Source organism: Plectropomus leopardus, chromosome 24 (genome assembly GCF_008729295.1).
Source record: "Plectropomus leopardus isolate mb chromosome 24, YSFRI_Pleo_2.0, whole genome shotgun sequence".
Taxonomy (NCBI): Eukaryota; Metazoa; Chordata; class Actinopteri; order Perciformes; family Serranidae; genus Plectropomus; species Plectropomus leopardus.
In genome coordinates, this window is record NC_056486.1 from 8,255,165 (window position 1) to 8,278,052 (window position 22,888).

A 22,888-nucleotide genomic window follows, 5' to 3' on the forward strand; every position below is an offset into this window, starting at 1 on the left:
AGAGCGGAATAAAGATGGCAAAAGATGGAGGACGTGACAACAAAATAAGACCGAGACGGAGACGTTCTGTTCAGTGCTTTAATGTGCCAACGTACAAAGAGATAAATGCTGATTACTGACATCTCTACAATGGCATCTAAAACATGCCAACACACATGCACACACACACACACACACACACGCACGCACGCACTCACTCTCTCTGTCAAACACTCTTTTCCTCTGTCATTCACACACACACACACACACATTCACACACACTTACTAAATCCCTATGCACATCATTAGACAGTGTTTCTCTCCAGTCTACTGGGAGATGATGCATAAAACAGAGCTGTCTCTGTTTGCGAGCCTCTACTTTTCATCAGTAAATTAATAACCAAACAAATGCTAATAACTACGAGTCAGACCTGGGCCAAAACACACAAGGAACCAGCGTGGGGTCAGACCACAAATAATAGGTATAACATATTAAAGGGTAGGGGTTTGGTTTTTTTTTTGTAGCAAGCTCATGTAGCTCCCCCAAAGAAATTACACTGAGGGGCCAAACACAAACAGTGCTATTTACCCAGAACCACACTGAAGCTTCATTAAAAATCAAAGCATGTAGGTCATTTCTGGAACTGGTGCAAACATATTTACATTGTCATTTAGAATCAGAGACTCGTAATTACAACTGACGTGACATTGATTTCTGCTCCCAATTAAGAAATCAAAACACGCAGCGACTTTAACTGCTTCTGCTCGCTCCTGAAGGTAGCGGCTACGAGAAGTTAGGGTATGTTTGTTTTAGGTATGTAGCAGTGTCACTTTGAATCTTGGATAAACGATGTTCTAATAACAGCGGCTGCATAACGTTAAACTACCTGTAAGTCTTTGATCTGAAACAATCTGTCAAGGGATTTATCGCCCTGCGAGTGTTTCTGTGTCTGGCAGGTAAATACAGAATAATGCCAGACTGTAAATCAACAGCATTTCAGTGCATCAAACACAAGTTTAAGAGTTGCTGCTGACAAATATTCTGCACAAAACACATACAAAATAGTGTTAGTTATTGATTTTGTAAGTATTAAAATATTATTTATTCCAAATATTAAAGGGGAACTGCTGTATTTTTCAACCTGAACCCTGTTTTCCCACGTTTTTGCATCTAAGTGACTCATGGGAACAACATTTTTTTGTGCATTTGTCACTGATGCTCGAATCCTCCCTCTATCTCTCTCTGTCTGATAGCTCCACTTAGGATAATTTGGGTCAGGGAGCGGCCTTTATGAGAGGTTTAAGGGGTTTAATAGTTGTGCCCTTATGAGTGGCCATCAGGGACTCCTTTTTCACATTTTTCTTTTTTTGGTTAATTTCTTTGGCCTGGTTTGCCTTTCCTGCATCTCTGCCACTGAAAGGCTCACATTGTTATTATGAGTATGTTAAAACACAACAGTAGGAATCCTACAATGTAACTAACTGCTGTAAAAATACAGCCAAATTTACAGTAATGTCCTGGGCTTTTTTCCAAACTCCAATAAGATTTTTCAAATTCAAGGCTGAATATTTAGCTGATTGTGACGATGTGAAAAAGGTTGCTTGATTTCGGGACAAGTCTTCTTGTTAGTGAGACTTGGACACAGAACAGAGTGGAACAAGCGGAAGGTACATAAAATGTCTCTGGTACATTAAGTTATCTATAAGACCCTTTTCATAATGTTGTCAGATACTCAGAATAACAATTTGAGCCTGTCAGCGGTGAAAACAAACGCTTTAAATGGAAGTAAATTGATGGGGTGCAGCTGCCAGCTGCAGCTCTCTCGCTCGATACTGCACCAGTTTCAAAAGCTGTTGTTCCCACCAGACACACAAACATTGTGCAGTAGAGTCCAAGCTGAAAAACACCAGAGTTTCCCTTTAACACTTTGAAACCTGAGCAAATTGGTTTAATTTTTTTTTTCAAAATCATGGGGAGAAGGCAAAAAACAAACGAACATGACACGATAAAAAAAAAGAATAACAAATTAGTAAAAAGGTTACAAGAAAATTACTTGAAAATGAGCAAAAAATATGTAAAAACAAAAAAAGAAAATGATCCAAATAAATGCTGATATTTATTTTTTTATTTAACATCATTTCTAAATTAAAATGATAGTAGTTATAAATATTGTTTTCTGGACATTTTTCCCTTTCTTTCTTTTCTTTTTTTTTGTTTTTGTTTTATTTTCTACCCTTCTCCGTTTTTTTCCTGATGATGTTGAGCTCATTTCTCAACTTTTACAGTTTTTTTTTTATTTGTGGGACACTTCTTACCAAGCTGCTCATTACCTTTTTTTCTGTTTTCTTTTTTTTTCAAATAAATCAAACCAATTTGCTCAGCTTTTAAGCATTTAAATAGTGATAGGTGTCTGAGCGCAGCAAAAGTAAACTGATGTCAACCCAGGTTTCAAAAGTTAATATATGTGGGATATTGGGAATGACTCCTGTCTGTTTTAACCCAGGTCTGTTACAGTGTTAGTGCCTAAGGCTCCTCTACACCACCAAAGCACAGAGACGTTTCTAGGTAGCAAAAACACCCTCACTAAACTGTGATAATACAGTATTAAATACAGAAGCGGGCGGCCATATCAAATATCATACTGATGGCGATGATCTCCATTACAGCTCATTCTCATTGTGTCAGATTTTTGTTCTGCTCTGCCCGCACAGAGTAACGCACCGAGTCCCGTGATACAAAGTGCTTCATCCACGACCCGTCAGAAAATCCGGTGACCCAACAAACTTAACACCGGAGCCCCGTCACTGAACACGGTGAGGCTGTGACATCTTTCAAACTGATAAAATACCAAAGAGCCAGGTCATGTGCTGAAAAGCACCCGCTGACCCATATAGCTGGTATGACTAATGGAATAATAGCTGTAACTGTGAGTGCTGTTTCTGTTTTCACTCAGTGCCAAATAAAAAGATGGTTTAACTGCAAAATCCAGTCACTAAAAAAGAAAAAAAAAACAATGACATAAAAGCATTTTCCCCCCCTCAGAAGACCCTACTTCCATGTGACATCCATCAGATCAATACTACTGACTGTAATATACAATGTGAATTTACAGCATGAGGTTAATGTGGCTTTGCTCTCCACCATATCCTGCCCACAAGTTTATTTTTCAGTAACGCTTTACATTACAGCCTACAAATTACAGTGTCAATGTTTTGTACATGCAGGGCACTAATGACAATATGAATATAATGAAATATGTGGTTAGGGGTTACCTAGAAGCTTGTCTAGGTTCTTCTCTAACATCATTTTCTTTGTTAGATAAATCCTACGTTGAATCCCAAAACTACATTATTGTTCCTCAATATATATATATATTTTAAGATATTTTTTAGGGTGTTTTTGCCTTTAGTTGATAGGACAGCATGAGTGTGAACAGGGGAGAGAGAGAGGGGATGACATGCAGCAAAGGCTGGAATCGAAACCGCAGCCGCTGCAGTGAGGAAACACAGCCTCTAAACACAGGGCGCCCGCTCTATCCACTGAGCCACCAGGCACCCCTTTACTCAGTATTTAATAATTTAAAAACACACATAATTATTTTGTACATAGGTACATTGGTATGTCTGTCTTCCTGGGCTTAATGTTTTGTTCCCAGGCATAAATAATTAAAGGCATATGAAAAGACCAGACATGGACATGGAGGTTAGATGACGTGATTATTTCTCATGTTTGAACACTAAGTATAAAGCTACAGCTAAACAGATTATCTTATCTTACCATGAAGACTGAAAACTCAGGGGAAAAGGTTGACAATTTACTCCGTCATCATGAAATATTAAAAATGCCCTCAAAGTCTCACTTAAAGCCAAACTTTTATCCCCGAATCCTTCAAATTCTTTCCTTCTTCCGTATTTAATATGTATTTATCTTGTTATCTTTATACTGTAACTTGCAGGCTGTAATCTAACGCATTACATAAATCTTCTTCTAGTCACATTAGATCTCAGTCATTAATGAACTTGAATGAGCTGATTTTTGAAGCCATTGTCGTGACAACAGAGGAAATTATTCTGTCTCTGCTAAACATCATAGTGTCAGTTTATATAAAATAAATGGACTTCAGTCAGCTGCATGAATCGCGTGACGGCTGCACAGTCCCACATTTGTTAAGGTGGCGAGGGAGGCAGCCTGGATCCTATTTTTGGGTGACGGTTGTATGACAGCTCCATGGTAAATATGTGACAATGGAGAGCTGCAGACAAGGCGCTGCTTGTATCTGCAAAATGTCATCTGGAGAATTCTTGTTTTACATTCGACTATCTGTCCGCTTTGAAATTACAGAATGTGTTTTGAAGAGAGAATGGAGGTCGGGGGGTTAGGAAAGTAATTCAGCGCACAGGGGAAGGTGAGTTTAAACTTCAGCTAAGAGAAAACATGAATAGGATTTTGTGCAATGGAAGCAAAATAGCTTTATTGACCAATAAAATCTGTATAGAAGTCACAATATTTGCTTTTTCATCCATATTTGCACCCAAAAATGGTACTGGACCCATGGCTACCACCCAAACTACTGCTGATCAGAGCCAAACCCTGAAGGCTAGGGAAACAGGGACAATGACATGAACACTGTTTCAATTTGAAGCAGCCTGCTGGAACATTAAAGTATTATCAGTTATTTTCTGCAAGTTGCTGATGCTTTGATGTAAGATTCAGTCCTGCTATTTGTCTACCTTTGTCAATAGAAATTCCAGCGTCCATCTAATATCTAATAATGCTGACATTTGACACTGGCTGATATTGACTTTTGCTTCTCCCGTGCCAGCAGATGCATGCCAGGCTTGTTTTCCACCAAAGTCTGCACACACTGGGTGCAGGGACGTCCCCTGACATTTACTGTAGACAAGGAGACAGCAGTCTAGTGTTAATGAAGCGTGACCTGAACTGATCCGCAGATACACTGATCCTGTTTATAAATAGTAGGCTCCAGTGGTTATGTTTACATGCACATAATAATGCATAGATTCCTTACACTGGGAGTTATTACGTGTGTCCTTGACAGTAATCCTGTTATCACCAGTTCAGTACCTTTTAGATTATTAAGTGATTTTTGACTAAAATGTTGCTTTAACTATAATGCACTGAATATTAAAGATCAAGTTTTGCATCTTGATGCTCCTGTTCTTCACTACATTATCAGTAATAAAGTACCATAAATGTCTCCATAAATGGAACCCATGATTAAAAGCTTTAAGCATCTTTTATGCACATTTAGCTTTTTTCTTTTTTTTTTCTGGTTGCCCAGAGTTGAAAAATATTCAGTTTTTGGTAAAACGCTGTGCTCATCGCTGTCACTTTTCACCTTGCCACCCAATGAAAGTGAAGGACAAATACCCAGTAATGAACAACAACAATGAAAGACAAATTAATACTGCAGGTCACACAGAGCGGCGAGTCCGTCCTTTCGCTCTGTTTGCTTCTGCCTTCTCTTCATCCACAACAAGAACACTATCTTGTCATTACATCTTTACTTCCACAGATATTCTGTATCATAGTAACCAGACACAAAGACCAGTGATCCAACCAATGGCAATTTAGTCAAGAGCATATCTACCAACGAATCAACCAACCAACCAGAAGGTGTCAGGCCTGCTTACTAACTTCCTAACTTTCATAAACTATTGATGTGCATGCAAACATGCCCACTGAGAGGCCGTTTCTGCCTGTGGTGTTTGTAGCGGACACTCCCATCGACAAGCGGGATGCAAAGGAGCTGGACAGGAAGAGGAAGGATGCTCCGAACGTCACGGTACGGAGAAACTCGGCTCATTGGGAATCGAAATTTAGCAGACCCTTGGAGGCAGCTCAGCGCAGTCCCGTCTAACACCTCTGACCATGGCTAATCAATCATGACAGCTGCATGTGCACACCCTGTGGGTTGCCGCGGTAACAGACAAGTGGGTCGATAACAGAATATTGAGCGGGTGTCTTTATTGTGTTCTCCCTTCTTACCTCCCACCCCAGGAGGAATCTATCTGTCTTATGAAAGTTATGAAGCGCAACTGTAGCGTCTGATCCTCTTCCATGTCCTTGTGAAAGTTTAAGCACTCCAGAGGACTCTGAAAAACAAAATGCTACAACTCCTAACTAAGCACTGATAATGACGCACGGATGGAGCAGGAGTCTGGGGGGCAGATTTTTGAAGCCCGGCCCGAGGACTTGATGTTGACAGGTGAAGATACACGTGCCTTTGCAAGTGCATGCGTGCGTAAACGTGCGTTACAAGCCTCCCAGTCTGACATCCTGTGTCCTAAGTAACAGAGTCAATAAGTTGGTGACTTGCAATTTAGTTCACAGGGAAGAAAGGACAGATCGTCCCCCATAAACCTCCATCCTTTGTTACTGCAGGGTTGTCAATTCTCCCAGGTGTGTCGCAAGTCCTAGGAATAAAGTAGTAAGACTCCTTCCCACCCTCGATCCCTCCCCGAGACCAACCTAGTGATGTTGGCTGTAAGTTCAAATATGCAGCCTCAGTGCTCACTCCTCTGTTGACTGAGGCAGGAAAATAAATCCCTCAAACGCCAGCTTCACTCTCTGAATTTCCGCCAGGAAGGAGGCTCGTTGCGATACAGTTATTGGCTCAAATACAGCGTACAATATTCCTTATAGTTCTTTTAATTGAGCCATTAAAGAAAATAATAAATCCCATGCTCGCCCCTTGAATACCTCTCCAAGCATGTAGGTTTGCCAGCTTGAATCGCAGCTAGTAGTACTCCTCGTAGTTCTTGGGGTTGAGACAGTAGAGGATTCCCCCGCCGAAAGAGAAGATGGTTCCCCCCCAGGCCAGGCCGTAGCCCCAGTTGAACTCGTGGTAGATCCTCAGGTTAATGCTCTCGATGAACTTGATGGGGTAGAGGACCAAGCTGCAGGCCTGGAGGACAACTGGAGGGGACATGAAGATGATAAGGACAAAGCATAAAATCATTTCTTAAAACAACAGCTGTAACAACTAATGAATTAGTTTGCTGCAGACCTTAAGTTTCACTCTGAGACTTCACATTAAGCTGCTTTTTTCAGTCCACCACTATCATCCTGACTGAATCTCAGCAACTATTGGATGGATAACCCACGTTATATATTTTAAAGACATCAAGGGTCCCCTGATGATGCAGTGATTTTGGTGATCACCTGAGTTTTTACGGATAAAGGATTAAATTGCAGAGCACAAGTTAAGGAGCTGATGGTGAGCATTTCACTTTAGTTGTATGTTATTTAATTCTACATGACAAATAAATCATGATTGATTGATTAGCAGTCCATGCAGTTCATACATGCATTCATGAAACTGGGGCACTGTGCTTAACACCCTTCTGCTGCACATCCAGGATTGTAAGGCAATATGTTATTGTCACCATCAAAACTTGCATTTATAGATCATGCAGGGAATTAACTAGATGATGAGGAATGAAGGAAAAAAAAGAAAATAGTGTGATAAGTATCTATATTTAGTATAGCTGCTACAGCAAGATAGCAGCCTGTGTGCCAGCTGGAAGAGACAGAAGGGTTGTAAACGTTAAAAATATTTATGAACTGTGTAATTTCTCAATTCTAAAACAACAGCTGTACAATCGCTCAAATATGCAAGTCAACATGGGAGAAAGATGCTTGTGCTCAAAGCTTCAAAATGGTATATTACACAGCAGGGGGTCAGTATTTAAAAATTCTATTAATTATTAGTTATTGAATCAGAAGAACATTCTGAACAAACTTGCTGTTGTGTAAAATGAGTCTGCTGTAAAGATTAATGAGATTGGGTTCATGGGATTTGGTCAGACAGATTTTTTCTTTTACATTTATATAGCAGTCACGTACAAAAACAGTTTAGAAATACTAGAAAAATAGCAGAAATTAGCTTCGACTGGGTCGTGAAGGGAGACGCAAGCCCGGAGGGGATGTCATTTAGTTCTGTTTAGTTCATTTAGCACGTTTTAGAAAAACAAAATAAATCAAATATGATCAGGCAAGAGGCGAGGGGAGGTGATGATGGTGGAGAAAGGGGATGGAGGAATGAGACAGTGGAGGAACAGAGGTGGACTGAGGGGTCAAATAAACAAGATGAGTTTGGGTATGGATGGAGGGATGGGGGGAAAGGGGGATGGACAGAGAGATGTTTAAAAAGGGAGGGAGGAGAGAGATAGATGGCAGTGGAACAAAGGGGAACACATCAATCGTTAATTCTTCAAAGGGAATTCATCTTATGGGAACATAAACAAGCTCTGGCACCTTCCTGCATGAAAAAAAGCAAAACACAGAATACATAATATCTAAAACATGCAAATATTAACACAGATGGTGTGAAAAAGCAGCCTTAAAGAGCTAGTTAGAGAAGTTTGTATGTGATCTATCTTTCACTGAGGGGTCCCTTTATAGTCCATCTGAACACACTTTGCCGCTGTGCTCTTTTTAAGACATTGTTTAGAGAGGTTGTTTGTGTCTCCATGCGGCAAAAACAACTACATTCTGATAACTAGCACTTGTTTGTTTGCATGTTAAGTATTCATAGATTCCTGATCTCTGTATTCAAAACTCTCAAGTGATAAATTATACAATTATTTGAGCTTGAAGTGTTGATTATTATTGAATCAAAGCAATGTGTTTTGACTTTTTTGCAAAGTAAAATGCTTCTCTCAGGTTTAATGTGTATGGGCCCATTTTGTTTGGCTTCCAATCCAGTTTTAAAAACTTCTCTATGGTTTGGTCAGCCTTTTACAGCCACTTGCATTGGTAATATTTTAAACTCGCTGTCATTATTTGATCGTCTCACTTGATTCCTGCATTCTGAGATGGAAATGTGGGCAATCCCACTGAAATTTGGCATTAGTGCACTGTGGTCCCCTCAGTAGCTTTATTATTCTTTTTTCTTCCTTGTTGTTATTTTATTTGATTTTTTTAATCCCTTTTCCTCTTTTTAAGAATTTTTAAGTATTATTTTAATTCAAAAACTAATTTTCAGGTAATTTTCTTGCACTTTTTACTAATTTCTTGCTATTTTTTGGAGGGTCATTTCTTCTTTTGTTACTCACTGCTTTGTTCCCATGTTTTTGAAAGAAATCAACCCAATGTTTTTACAGGTTAAGCAACCATGCCAAACCTCATGGTAAAACATGACGAATCAGAAATCAATCCAAGTGAAATAATTTAAACTGATAGCATTTTTACATCATTTACATTGTCCAGGAGACACAGGTGTCTCTCTGCTCAAGACTTTAAGGTACTTCTGGGACCAGGAGATATTCTCACTTCTTACCTCTGCCTGTCTGTCAACACAAGCTGGAAATGTCACACTGTCTGTTTGCTTTGCTGAGGCTACAGACAGAAAAAGCTTCAAAATGATCACAGCATGCAAAATATTCTATTTGAATGAGCAGTCAAATGTCAATCCAAACATAATAAGGAGATTTAATTCCAATCCGTTTATGCATTTTCAGTTCTCATACATGCTTTGAAAGTATTTTTTAGGATAAGAAGTCCATGAAAAATCACACAGCTTCTGTAAATCTCTGCACCATCCCTTAAAATAAGATTTCCTCTTTAGGGCTGTATCTCACTTCTGTGGTTTGCACAGTATGATTGAGAAGGCAAACACATCCAGCTTTGAGAATGAAACATTTCACGCCTGAAAATAAATAAATTTTCCAATTATTCCGGGAGGTTGGAAAGGGGGAAATGTGGAAACTTGACAGTTGTCCAACTTGAGATTGGGGCTGACTGGGGAAATTAAAAGGACAGGCGTGACACTCTGCTCTGACCCTGCTGGGCCTGACTCATAAAAATAGGATTTTCTCTAAATGAGTTTGAGGGAGAAAAGAATTGTGTGTGAATGTGTGTGTGTGAATGTGTGTGTGTGCAGTCTGTGGGTCTATTTAATGAGTAAGGATTACCATTTAAATGCACGTCAGTTTTCAATGTGATTACCCCGCAACCTTCCAGTTACCTTGTCTAAATTGGCTAATTAAGTGTGTGACTATGTGTGTGTGTGTGTGTGTGTGTGTGTGTGTGTGTGTGTGTGTAATTAGCTGTGTGTATTTTAGCACATAATGAGTGTGTGGCCTTCGACCCAGGACTTGTGTGATTGTGTACGGACGACAGTTTATTGTGTGCGAGCTGACCTGCGGCAAAGAGCATGAAAGCGACAGGCGCGTAGAATCGCCGTCTCGTGCCGATGCACACGGCAACCAGAGCAACCAGGAATGACATCAGCACTAGGGCTCCACCCCCTAGCAACAGGGCCAGAGTCGCAACCTGCCAGTCTGGAAAGGAAGGTGGGAGGAAGAAAAGGATGAGATGAGGGAGGTAATGGGAGAAAGAGAGCGGTAAAGAGAAGACAAAGGTAAGTGCGCACGAGGAAGCAACATGTTGCATAATAAAACTAACATTCAGAGAACATTCGTGAATAAATGCAATATAGTGAATGCATACCAGACTCAAAAATGAAATGCACAAGACCTTGCGGGTGGCCTGGGAGGAGAGACAGAGCCACAAGAGACATATTATTTTATTTGACATCTTATATTACTGGCTTCACTTCACTGGAAGGACGTAAGAACGGAGTGAACAATGGAAAACAAAGGAGAAAAGACAATAGTGTCAAAGATGGTGAAAAAATGACAAAATACATACATAGAAGAAAGACAAGATGGACAGTGGAATGAAAGAGGGGACGTAGAAGAAATAACAGGGATGAGGAGGAAAACAAAGACAGTAAAGGGCAGGAAAAACACAATGGAGAGGAACAGTGGTGAAATAAAGAAAGCATGAACGTAAAAGAAAGTGAAGGAAAAACAAGAAACCTGAAGAAAAGGAAAAAAAAATCAGAAAAAGAATGGATGGTGAAAGAGGAGGAAAGGCTGAATCAGAGAAATTACAAGACAATCAGGAGAAGTTAGGATGGACACTAAGAAAGAGACAGAAAGGAATGGGTTGAGAAGGTAGAAAATAAAGACAATAGAAAGATAGATAGAAAGATAAGATAGAAAGAAAGATAGAATAGAAAAATACCGGAAAGCAAAAAAGGAAAAATAAAGGGAAAAGACGTGAAGAAAGGAGACAGAAAGGGGAGGAAAAGTGATGTAATTGATGAAGCAGAAAAGATTAACCCTTTGAAACATCAACAAATTGTTCTGATTTCTTTCAGGAACATAAAAGGCAGAAATCCATTAACTTTCCCAGAAATTACACAAAATATTGCCACAAAATTAGTTAAAATTACAAGAAAATTGACTGAACCAATAATAAACAAGAAAATTACCCGAGAACAAGGTCTGAATATTTTTTCTACAACATTTTAAATACATAATTATAATAATTACAAACACGGTTTTCTGGGATTTTCTTTTCCTTTCTTGTTTTTTGTTAATTTTCTAATAATGTTCTCTCTCTTTTCATTTTTGGGTCATTTTTCTTGTCACCTTTTAATAATTTCGAGCAATGTCTGGGACACTTCTTACCAAGTTGCTCACTGCTTTCTTCCCATCTTAACAATATAAAGCAAGCAAATTTTCCTGGGTTTAAAAGTTTAAATGCTTGTGAAGGGTGTCAGAACGCAATACAAGAGAACTACGGTCAATCCAGGTTTCAAAGGGTTAAAGGAGCAAAAAACAAAAGAGATGGGAAAAGGAAAGAGTAGAAAAGGGGGTATGAAAAGAAAAACTAACGCTTAAAGAAAAGGAGTAAAGGATGAAAGGTAAATGAATACAGGAGAGAGGGGAAATAGGGAAGACATGACAGAGCAAAGGAGGAACAAATGAGCGTGCACGAACCGCAAAAAAACAAAGGGAATCAAGGTACAAAGGAGAACCGAGGGAAAAAAAACAAGACAAGTTAAAGTGAGATGAAGAGAGGTTTGGTGGCGACGAGGTGGTGAGCGTCTCTGAGACGCTGATGGGCGATAAAAGAGGAGAAACATGCAAGTGGAGACGCACCAGCATAATGTTACAAGGACAGAGAGAGGGCAGGATGAAAATAAATGCCAAAAGAAGGAGAAGAGGAGGAGGAGGGTGGCGGTGAAGGTAGAGGAGGAGAGTGGGGAGGAGGGGGGAAAAGGAGGTGAGGAGGGCGTAAAGGGGCTGGGGACAGAGCAGCGATGAGTGAAAGTAATGAAGAGAGAGAGAGAGAGCACTTAGTATACCTGATCTGACAAAAAGCCTTGGCTAAAAAGCTTTACTGGCAAGTTATCAAAAATCTGTCCGCATTTATATATAGGGAGCACTGTGGCTTGATGCACACTGAAATAGACCACACACACACACACACACACACACACACACACACACACACACACACACACACACACACACACACACACACCAAACTTGTTACCTTCGCCATATCAATCTCAAGATTTGTAAGCGTTCTATAGAAACATGATCTGTGTAAAACTCACTTGCTTGCTTAAAGCTAATATCGGCGCAGTGGGAAAACAGACACTGATGTATACGAGAACTGGACACAGCTTTGGGGATAGGACTCCTCCAGTTCCTACGAAAGTAGCTCACTGGCGCATGAAGCCAAAAGAAGTTTGATAACTTGGGTATAAAACTACCTGGATCTTCCACGTGGATGACTTCCAGTTAAGCCCTTTGCAAACTGGAATGAGGATGACCAGACCAACCAGATAGTTTCACATTTGTTTGTCATTTTTAGGCCTTGCAATGCTCAAAATGAATTACAGAAGTCACTCTGACAACATAAGTCTATGGGAAAAAGTATTTTGGGCCCAAATGGTATCACATGTCAGAGGAATTGTAATCACATGATTTGGCCACTATGTTATATTGGCCTCATAGCATGGCGCTTTTCCTGGGAGTTTGGCAGTTTGGGACAAATAAACATGGACCGCACTAACTGTTTGAACACACTTTTAAGGCCTTGTCACACTCGAGTGTCATAGTAAAATTCATCTGAGTCCTCATGAAATACGTGGTTTTAGAAGCTTGATGGTGTGGTGACTACTTTCAGGGCTCACTGGTAAGCTAACCGGAACAAGCAGTCATCTGCATCATGTGGATTTTGCCACTGCCCTGCCCCTTTAAAAGACCACCGAGTCTATTTTATTCCAGTGGGAGAGGTGAACATAAACACAGATAGTGGGCTATTTTTTTCAACTTATAGTAAGGCAGTCTGTTCACTCTGCTGCCATCTGGCAGTTTTGAGGTTAGTGTTTTCACACCACAACACTTTAAACCTAGGTGGGTCAATAATAGATGTATCATTGGTTTTTTGGCATGGCATAATACTTGTGCTATTATCCTGCTAATATCCACTTGTGGTGACTCACTTTAAATAAAAGTTGTTCATTTCAGGTAAAAGTTACAACAGCTACCTCCATTTTAGACTCTCTGGCTCTGTTTCCTCAATGGTTAGCACTGTCAAGACAATTTTGGTCAACTGCCCAAATCACTGTGCCAAAGTTCACTTGAATTTGCTGCAAAACACTCCTGCAGATCACTTGGAATGGATTGATTTAACCGTGAAAATTCTCTATTTCATATGGTGGTGTGACTGAGCATTTAGGGGCTGGACACACAAACACACACACACACACACACACACACACACACACACGTCAACATCTAATCCATCTGGGCTCAGGGGGAGAAAAGAGATTTGACCATTTCTCTAACCCTTTATTCCACCTGTCTGCCTTCACACTGTGATCAGATGGGACGCTGTCAAATTGGCCAGGCTCATGTAAGCTGCTGTAAAAACCTATTTCTGTACAACACAGCTAAACCAGAAAGTGCTATATCACAAAATATATAAATAAATAAACTTATCTGTACTCTTTGGAGACATACAGTAGCTCTTAAAAGGCAAACTTCAAACTGAAAGATCTGGATAAAACATCAGTGAAGCGCACAGATATGTAGCTGTCAGTGCAGATGCAAAGCCAGTGCACAGTAGTTGGCATCAACGGTATACTGCAGGGCTATTAAAGTGAATGTATTTTTTATTTTACAGCTATTTAAGTGATGTCAATACAGGCAATGCCTAAATTTACTGCTCTGGCGTGGTAAAAAAGCTTATGAAAGATGGATGGCGGAGGGCAGAGATAAGGAAAAATGAGCGATTTAGAGGCAGAGGGAGGGAGGGAGAGAGATAGAGGTGAAAGATGAGATGCAGAGGTGGATAGTGGGAGGCAGGGAGGGAAGGAGGAAATTAAAGATGAGAGAGGAGAAAGTGGGAAGGAGAGACGATAGAAAGGGATAGAGAGCAGAAAGCAGAGAGGAGAGATAAAAAGAGTACAATCTGAAGCATCTTGTATTACAAATGCAAGAAAATTTTCAGTGTGAACGACGCTGCTGATTAGATCATTTTCTGGACAAACACCTATTTTGCTTTACTGGCAACAAGGTGGTCCTATATTCTCATTTATATTTTTTTAGGCTTTGACCCTGCTCATGTTTGCATCTTTTTGCTTCATAGGTGAAGCACTTGAGGCGGAAATTCTGGATTTCACTTAAATCAGGTCAACAACAGCAACCACAATGAGGCAACCACCGCAGCTGAGAGTTATGGCTACAGAAATCAAATGAACAGAAGGCACATTCAGCTGTTTTCTGTGGTCATTAAACAAGTTCAACAGGAAATGCCAACAGTAGTTAGTTGTTATGGTGATAATACACATCAGTGGGGCAGCAAACTGTGTCACACTCGCCAGTCTAAGGACCCCATTTCAGCCTGCTGCTGAGTTTTCAGTGATCAAATGTCCTGACATCTTTGCAAAGTGAGTAGTTGTATTAATAATTGGGTGGGGTTGTTGCAAAGTGCTAATTCAATTCAATTCAATTCAATTCAATTATATTTATAAAGCTCAATATCACAAATGAGAATTTGCCTCAGAGAACTCGATAGCATACGACATCCATCTGTCCTTGGACCTTCACAGTGAATAAGGAGAAACTCCAAAGAAAACCCTTAAACTGGGAAAAATTATTAGAAAGCTCAAGAAGAGCAACTGAGCAGGGGTCCCCGTTTCAGGATGGACAGATGTGCATCAAACAAAAACTTTTTTTCTGTCTTGAATAACGTAACTCAGTAGTTTTGCCATTTAAGTAACCTGTATTTTGTTTCATTTATCAAAAAGCAATCTGTTACTTTTAAAATATTATAGTGTTTCTTTTGTTGCCATTAACTGCATGTTTGTTGAAGCATGATGTAATGTAACTGTAGCTGCTTTTGGTGAGTTTTAATATATGTTTGAATAAAGTATGATTTACAGTGAGTTAACAGAGTAATTAAGACAGTTTTAGTTCATTGAAAGAACGAGAAACTTGGATTAGTGTATGTTTGTGTTTCTCTGTTTGATAAGAAACATAGTTGTGAGACTATTTACTTTTTTTCTGAGTTTATGTAGTTGATTTTTTTAGGTACATACGAAGGTAGTGAAATCTGCTCAAATAACTCTCTCAACTAAAGGTAATCATACGTTTCTCAGTAAGTAACGCTGTAACGTAAATCCAGAAATAATCATTTCCTCTCCAGCAGCAGAGACAGGGAACAGAAGACGCCCTTTTCCGTGTTTCATACTATTACCTCACTGCTTGTTTGATCATTGCAGCAAAACTAACCTCAGTGAGTTTGCGACTTTCCATCAGTCGGTTTGTTAATACAGAAGTTTATACGCAAGGAAGTGTAACATTTGGAAAGTCTACTGCACGATTTAATAATTATACCCTTATTTACATTAGCTTAGTGCAAAACAGGGAGTAGTTTATTTGGGTGCTCCGTGGGCCACACATTATTGATGCAGAGCTGATCATCTGAGTAATTTTATATGCTGTAAATTACATTTTTTGACTTCATGCACCACTGAGCACCTTTCATACAAGTTAACGGTGGTGCGCATCCGGTTTATTTTATATTGCAATGCAACAGTATGCAAGGTTTCTTATCGTACAATGGTGGACGCTAATGGTACACATAAAAATGTGTTATGTTGATTAAAATGGGAATGCCCGTACTACGTCTCTGATTGTGGCTCTCATTCTTAAAATTGATTTAATAAATGACTGATTTAGCTTGTCAGTATGAACCAAGAGCATTTTGAATAGAATGTTGCTCTTTTTTATCACTTGCAGCATTTACATTTTTGTTTTGGAGTTAATACTACAGTATATGACACATCTAGAGCAACTTGCACTCTCTCTCACAGTGTCACATTCACAGATTTACAGACACTGCAAGTGCAAATACCTCGCCCCCTTGTTCTTCGATTTCATTCACTCTCTCACACACACACACACACACACAGAGAGAGGAAATGGCTTTAACTGTAAAACTCTTTGTGCTTTTTTTATCTTTCATACACATACAATATGCTAAGCCTTATTCTCTGTCTCTCTCATGCACACAAGGCTGATTCAAATTTTTAAAGACACACAAAGACAACCATAGAACTTGCCGTATGTACCATATCAATCCTATCTCTGTCTCGCACATATACACACTCATTGGTGTATGTAACATGCTAATTAGCGCTTGAACCAGTTTCTCACAGAGACCCACACTATGCTGCTCTGTGAACCTCTCTTTCTCCTTCTCACACGCAGAGAAATACCTCTCGCTGTAATGTGACTGTTTGCCATGTGACAGGATTACTGTGCTGCACTGTCACTTTTTTCTTTACTGTAAAGCCACCCCAAGCTGTCACGCTGATTAGCTGCTGTAGCACTTTGGGTTCCTGTCTCCAAAACAGAAGCCACCAGTCCTGTAGCTGCAAATGTAAAATTCAAGAGTGCACACATACAGTGCTGCTATCACTGTAACATTTCGACAGCCACGAGAGATACATAAATGATAAAAAAAGAAGATATATATGTAGATTGCAGTGGCCTCTGAGCATTCAGGGGATTGCAGACCCTTTCATTAGCTCCCCAGGGGTTTACTGTTAGTCACATTTCCTGTGATGCTTATCACCTTTCAAGAAGCCAATACATTATCTTCTTTAATTACAGCAGCTAATGATCATTATCAAATCAGGCAGTTGTTTTTCTGATTACAAAATAAATCGCTTAGTCCAGTGGTTCTCAAAGTTTAAATGACTGAGAGCAAAGGAGGGAACCAGCATGTGATTGAGGGCCACACAGGAAGAATGCAGCTGCCAGTTATCCACCAAAATCGCTAACTATAGCTAACAGCGCTCACATTGATGACAAAAGGTAATTACAGCTACACTCGTGAGGTGCCACTAGTTTCCATGCAACCAGTCGCTTTCTACAAGTTCTAAGTCCGACCCTGACAGATGCTTGTTAGGGGAGCCGAGTAGAGTATTAAATGTAAGCAATTGAAAGTTAAAGTAATGAAATGGGCCGCTTATGATTAAAATATAATGCATGCAATCCAAGTCTTGTTCAGGGACAGCACAACATGGCCTGCAGGCTGCACTTTGAGCAACAATTGTTTAGGCAATAAAATGTGAAATATAGCTTTAGTAAACGGTTTCCCAGAGACCGAAGTGATGTCTTAAAAAGTCTTATTTTGTCAAACCTACAGTCCAAAATCAAGTTAAAAACTTTACAATATTTCCAAATCTTGATGAAGAAGTCAACATACTGTTTAAGCTCCAACATAAAAAAAAATCAAAAATAATAACTCTGTGTATTTTACAGTGGATTTAAAATGGCCAAGGAACATTTTAACTGTCAAATTATGAAAAAAATTTTAAAAAATTAAAAATTAGACTCTTCATGTGAACATGGCAGAAAATAGCTCAGTTGCCAGAAGAAAATGTTGGTATGTTCCTGCCAAACACGGGTAAATTACATTTGCAGTTTTCATACATATGACATTAGTGTTTTTAAAGTGAGGTAGTATATGAGGTGACTTGGTCAGTGGGAGGTGGATGGGAGGTAAAGTGCCACAAAAAGCAATCATTTTTTACAGAAATGTAGTTTTGTTACCAACTAGGATTGTTCTACCAGAACCGTGAATTTTAAGCCAAAACATGATTGTTCCTTACGATGATAAAAAGGTTTTCGTACCTAAACCTAACCACCCTTTAACTAAAGTATTGTTGCAATAATAAAGAAACGTGAACTTTCAACATCTCTGCTTCATAAAAACAAATAAGTAACATATGTGTGTTGCAGAAGTCTACAATACCAATTTTTTTCAACTGTTGTTTCCTAAAAGAAGCTTTTTTGCATACATAATATTTGCAAGTTGTCACCAGAGGAATATAATTGTATTTAAAAACATTTTGTTCTTTTGAATTAGTATATTTTAAGACTTTTACAGGCTTTTATGTGCTGCCACATGCTGCTGCTGTACTACTGTAAATGCTTTGAAGAAAAGTTGATTTGCATCCACCAAAAGGATTATGTGTATTTGGGCACATGCACATCCCTTTCCTCATCATGCCCACAGTGTGTGTGTGTGTGTGTTTTGGGGATGGCAAGTGGGGAGCTGTAGGTTCCTGGCTATTCCCCTGTCTGTCTGTCTGTCTGCCACAGAACTGAATGCCACATCATTTCCCATTCCTCGTTCAGCCGCTACAAATAGAACGGGCATCTCTGGGGGCTGAGCTCACTGTGAGGAGAGATGGAGTCAGAGGAGAGGAGGGGGGTAAGAGAGGAGGAGAAGAGGGAGAGGAGGCAGAGGGGGAGAGACTTGACCCTGGAGAAAATAGAAAGGGGACATTGAGATGGAGGAGGATGAAGAGAAGGAGGATGGCGAAATTACAAAGGGAAAATGATTAACATTAGAAATGTAACAATGAAGCCTTCGGGGAGAAGAGAGGGACGGGGAGGAGGGAGGAGAGGAAGAAAGGGAATGAGGAGCAAACAAAAAGGAGATATGAAAAATAAATGGGAGGAGGGTGAGTATTGAGAAAAAGACAATTCATTTAAGAGTACAGATGAAAAAGGCCAGGGGAGTTAAGGCGATGAATGGATCAATAGACTGATAGAGAAAGATGAGAAGGGCAGAGAGCGAGGAGGCAGCATTCATGGAGGTTTTTAGGTCTTTTGAGCTTAAATCTGTGACAACAAAGACGGGTAAACGTGGGTTGAAAATGATAAATGAGTTTAGAATCACGCCTGTCTTCAAACTTGATAACATCTTTTTGGATTTATTCTCAAATCTGTGAATATATCACATGCAAAATCGACAAATAAGCTAAAAAAGCTCATCATATCTTTTCATAATTCTAAACAGAGACAAATAGTTTTAGAAAACAAAAAACAATTTGATTTCAGCACTTTTAGAGAGAGTTTCTCGGGCTGCAACCAAATCAAACAGCGAGCTGGGGAGTCTTCTGTCAAGGTCAGGTGAATGACAGACCTATTGGTAGCAACAGCACATCTTTTGTTCTCAGTAATTTATTGTGCTTTTGTTTCATTTGAAGCTGTTGGTGTTGCATTTTTTATCTGAAACAAATATGTCTGTTTGCTAGATTAAACGTGAAGTCAGAGTTGTAAGAAAACAAAGGAAGACAGGAATGGGAAAAAGGGTGGGGTTGAGGGAGAGCAGATGAGAAAAGGAAGAAGAAATACGGGAGAGAGTAGAGGAGGAGGCGGTTGAGCCAGATGTATGTGTCACATGCCAGTCATGTCTCATCTCAGGGCATCAATTTATGTCCCTTGGGAGGCCTTTAGCGTCTCTGTGAAGCTTATCAGAAACTTTGCCCCGTTATTTGACGCTCAGAGCAACAGACAACGGTTTTAAAGTGCAAAAGTCCACGTTAGAGGACTGGTGCAACAAGCACAGAACTTTGACCCAGGAGACTGGTGTTTTAGACCAATAAAAAACATCAGTTGATGCAGTTGTGCAACCCAAAAGGAACATTTCCATGGGACCAACCATTTCTACACTTCCCATCCACTGTCTATGCAAAAAGCTGGGCAACGCATTCTAGAGGTGTCAAAAAAATTGATACTCAGATACTAATCGATTGTAAAAACTAGAATTGAATACTCATTTACAACAATATCAATACCAACAGTGCTTTCTTCACCTCCTCACTGAAACACAACTACACACAAAGCCCTGCTGTAGCTGTTGTGCACAACACCGTCAGTCCGGCTGTTTTGCCAGCTGACAGCAGGTCTTTACGGGGAATTTCAAGAGGTTAGAAAAGCTCCTGTTTCAACATCATTGCAATATTAAACATTTATCATAAACATTAACCTGACCGGCAGCACACATTAATGTTAGCCATTATCATTATTGTTATTACTATTATTATTATTATCCATTAGCCAGCATTAGACAGCCACATTAGCCTGCTGTTACGCTATAAAATGACTAACATTCATGAGCGAGCCTGGCAGCCAACGCTTTCAGTCCTACCTGTCTGTAACCTTAATCAGCATTAATCTCACAAGTTAACACAATTAGTTGTTTCTGAAAAGTGTTATGTTTCTCTTAACGTCCCAGATTGAAGATGAGAAAAGTTGACCAGGAACTTGACAGAAACACTCACAGCCTAACCTACCAAGTCTGTCTGATGAACAACAAAAATATGGTGCCAAGTCACCAGAAGCACAGAAAATAAACAGGGTTGTAGTGGAGTGCATACACATGTCACTGTTGCTGTTTTTTTGTTCGTTTGCACTACCTCAGACAACCTAAAAATACTGTTGTCACTGATATCTTACAATAAGCTTGCTGTTTTTTTTGCACTATTTAAGGCAACATAAAAAAAAAATTGTCATTGATGTTATTGTTTGTATTGTTTTTATCTTCGTTAAAAACATTTTTGTGCCTCTTAATTTTTTCGTCATTTTTTCCCCCGTGGTAACCAATGACAGATGGTATTGAGTTTTTTTGGGTATCAGCACAGAGTTAGAAATTCTAATATCTTGACAACCCTAATGCATTCTGGTAGCTCCACATTGCCTTTTGAGAGACAGGATGTCCGCTCTTTATTTGCAGATTGAATCTAGGCAAGTTAATGCAAATCTAGGGTGGTTGGCATGACATGCTGCTTCTGGAAATTCCTGAAAAACATTTGAAATAACAGTTGTCGAGCAAATATGAAGCAACTGCTGGGCTTATTGCCTGCCTCAGATGTTTTCAGAAATACATTTCAGTGAACTACTTTGGTAATATAAAACAAAGCTGCCAAAAGAGCTGCAATGTTGGTCTGATTTGAGATCCTGGAGCAGACAGCCACCTTGTCTAATCTCATGCCCATCATGCTTCCCATGCTGGGAAGCAGTGTTTCCCCTTGAGTCTAAAGATGCCCCTATGGACACATACTGGCTGATTTTTAGCAAAACACCGCTGCTTATTCAGCTGTGTTTGTGCCACAAAAGCCGGGTGATTTTTAGTGACACCCACAATCTTTTTTTAACCATAACTAAGTAAACTTGACCCTTCAACCACTTCTGCGTGAAGATATAAAGCAAAAGGCTGCCCCCAGCATCATTATAGTAACAACAAGGATTCTGCCCAAGCTGTAAAACATGACGGGTAGGAATGAGATCACGCTGCACATGCACACTGCAAGATTTTTTATCTGATGCCATGCCCCATCTGCCAAACATGAGGGAATTCAACTCCAGGATTTCAGTGTGGAACTGACTTGGTCTCAAACACTGGCTGATGGACAACTATTGAAGTTTTTGACATCAGTATTAAATATGCAATCTAATATGTAACATTGCTTCATCAGTTTGTTAAAGTGATCTCCTTTCGTCATTCTTATACACATGTTTTATGGCATCACAGGGAATTTATGAAAAGAGCCGCAATGTATGCCTAATGGCACTTAGGGAGAGAAGTGGTGAGGAAAGGAAAGTCTTCTGATCTCCCACACGCTGCATCACTGATGGATTTTCTAACTAATTTTGTTGTTGAAGCCTTGATTAATGACTAACATGAGTGTGAGGGATGCAAGCCACCTCTTCTCATGGTTTCATTATTTTTTTGGGCAATTCCTTTTCTAATGTCTGACAGATACAGTGTAGAGCTGCAAGGAGCTTCAGAGTAGGTGAATGATTCTCTGTGAATTCGTCACTCCAAGTGACATCTTTCACAATAAACATTGAACCATTGATAATATAGAAATATTGTCTATCTTTGTTTCTTTCATGATAGCGCACCATGCTTGTGACCTAAGACTGTGCTGTGTGACGTGTACACATTTTGCAGGACCTATGTTAGGGGAGGGGAGGGTTCAGAGGGATTTGGGATGTTGGTGTGGAGGGGAGTTGAAAAATGAAAATATGAACATAGGTGAAAAATTGACATAATAGATGTACAACTAATAATAAAGATATGTTAAAAAATGATTATAGGAGCTTGAAGTTGACACATTAAATTCCAATTTGTTTATGCCTTATATTTAAAATTCTATACATGCAGCTGACATACATAAAAAATAATGGGAGGGAGTCTGAATGTATTTTGTCATTCTTTTTATGTAATTATAATCTCATGTGACATATCCAAAAAACTCCAGCCTAAAATAAAGGCACCCTGGTGGTCGAGGGTTTATGCCATGCTCTTGCCATATTGTAGTTATCCATTCTGCCAAATAGCATTCATGCCACATCCAAATTGTAATTGGAAAACTCGATTTCTGCAAAAGCTCCAAACAATCAGACAATGCACTTAATAACGGACACAGATGCATGTCTGGTGTCAGCCAAACTTGATGTTCAGTGTAATTAGATTTAATGTAACCCTCACATGACACTAGTGCATCTTTTCCACATGATATGAATGTGTTATTTACATCAAGATGGAGATCTTTGTTGCATGTTTTCCCCCTCTTTCTCCTCTCTGTCATCTCTCTACAGTCAAATCTATGAAGAGGCATAAAATGCCCCATGTTGTGTGTAACTTAGTAAGATTACTGTTGTGATGTCTGCCATCATGAATATAGGTACATGTCTGAAAAGGGCT

At 39.5% G+C, this 22,888-nt stretch overlaps 1 protein-coding gene across 2 annotated transcripts in view; it reads right to left on the reverse strand.

Annotated features, from left to right (window-relative positions):
* Nucleotides 1–2,175: 2,175 nt before the first annotated feature.
* LOC121963004 (transmembrane protein 47-like) overlaps nucleotides 2,176–22,888 on the reverse strand; it is a 31,337-nt gene continuing 10,624 nt past the window's right edge. For both annotated transcript variants that reach the window (XM_042513361.1, XM_042513362.1), the window contains 2 exons: nucleotides 10,147–10,287; nucleotides 2,176–6,919 (listed from right to left, as the gene is read on the reverse strand). In XM_042513361.1, coding sequence (XP_042369295.1) covers nucleotides 6,741–6,919; nucleotides 10,147–10,287 — 320 coding nt within the window. In that variant the 3' untranslated portion in view covers nucleotides 2,176–6,740. The remainder of the gene's footprint in view (nucleotides 6,920–10,146; nucleotides 10,288–22,888) is intronic.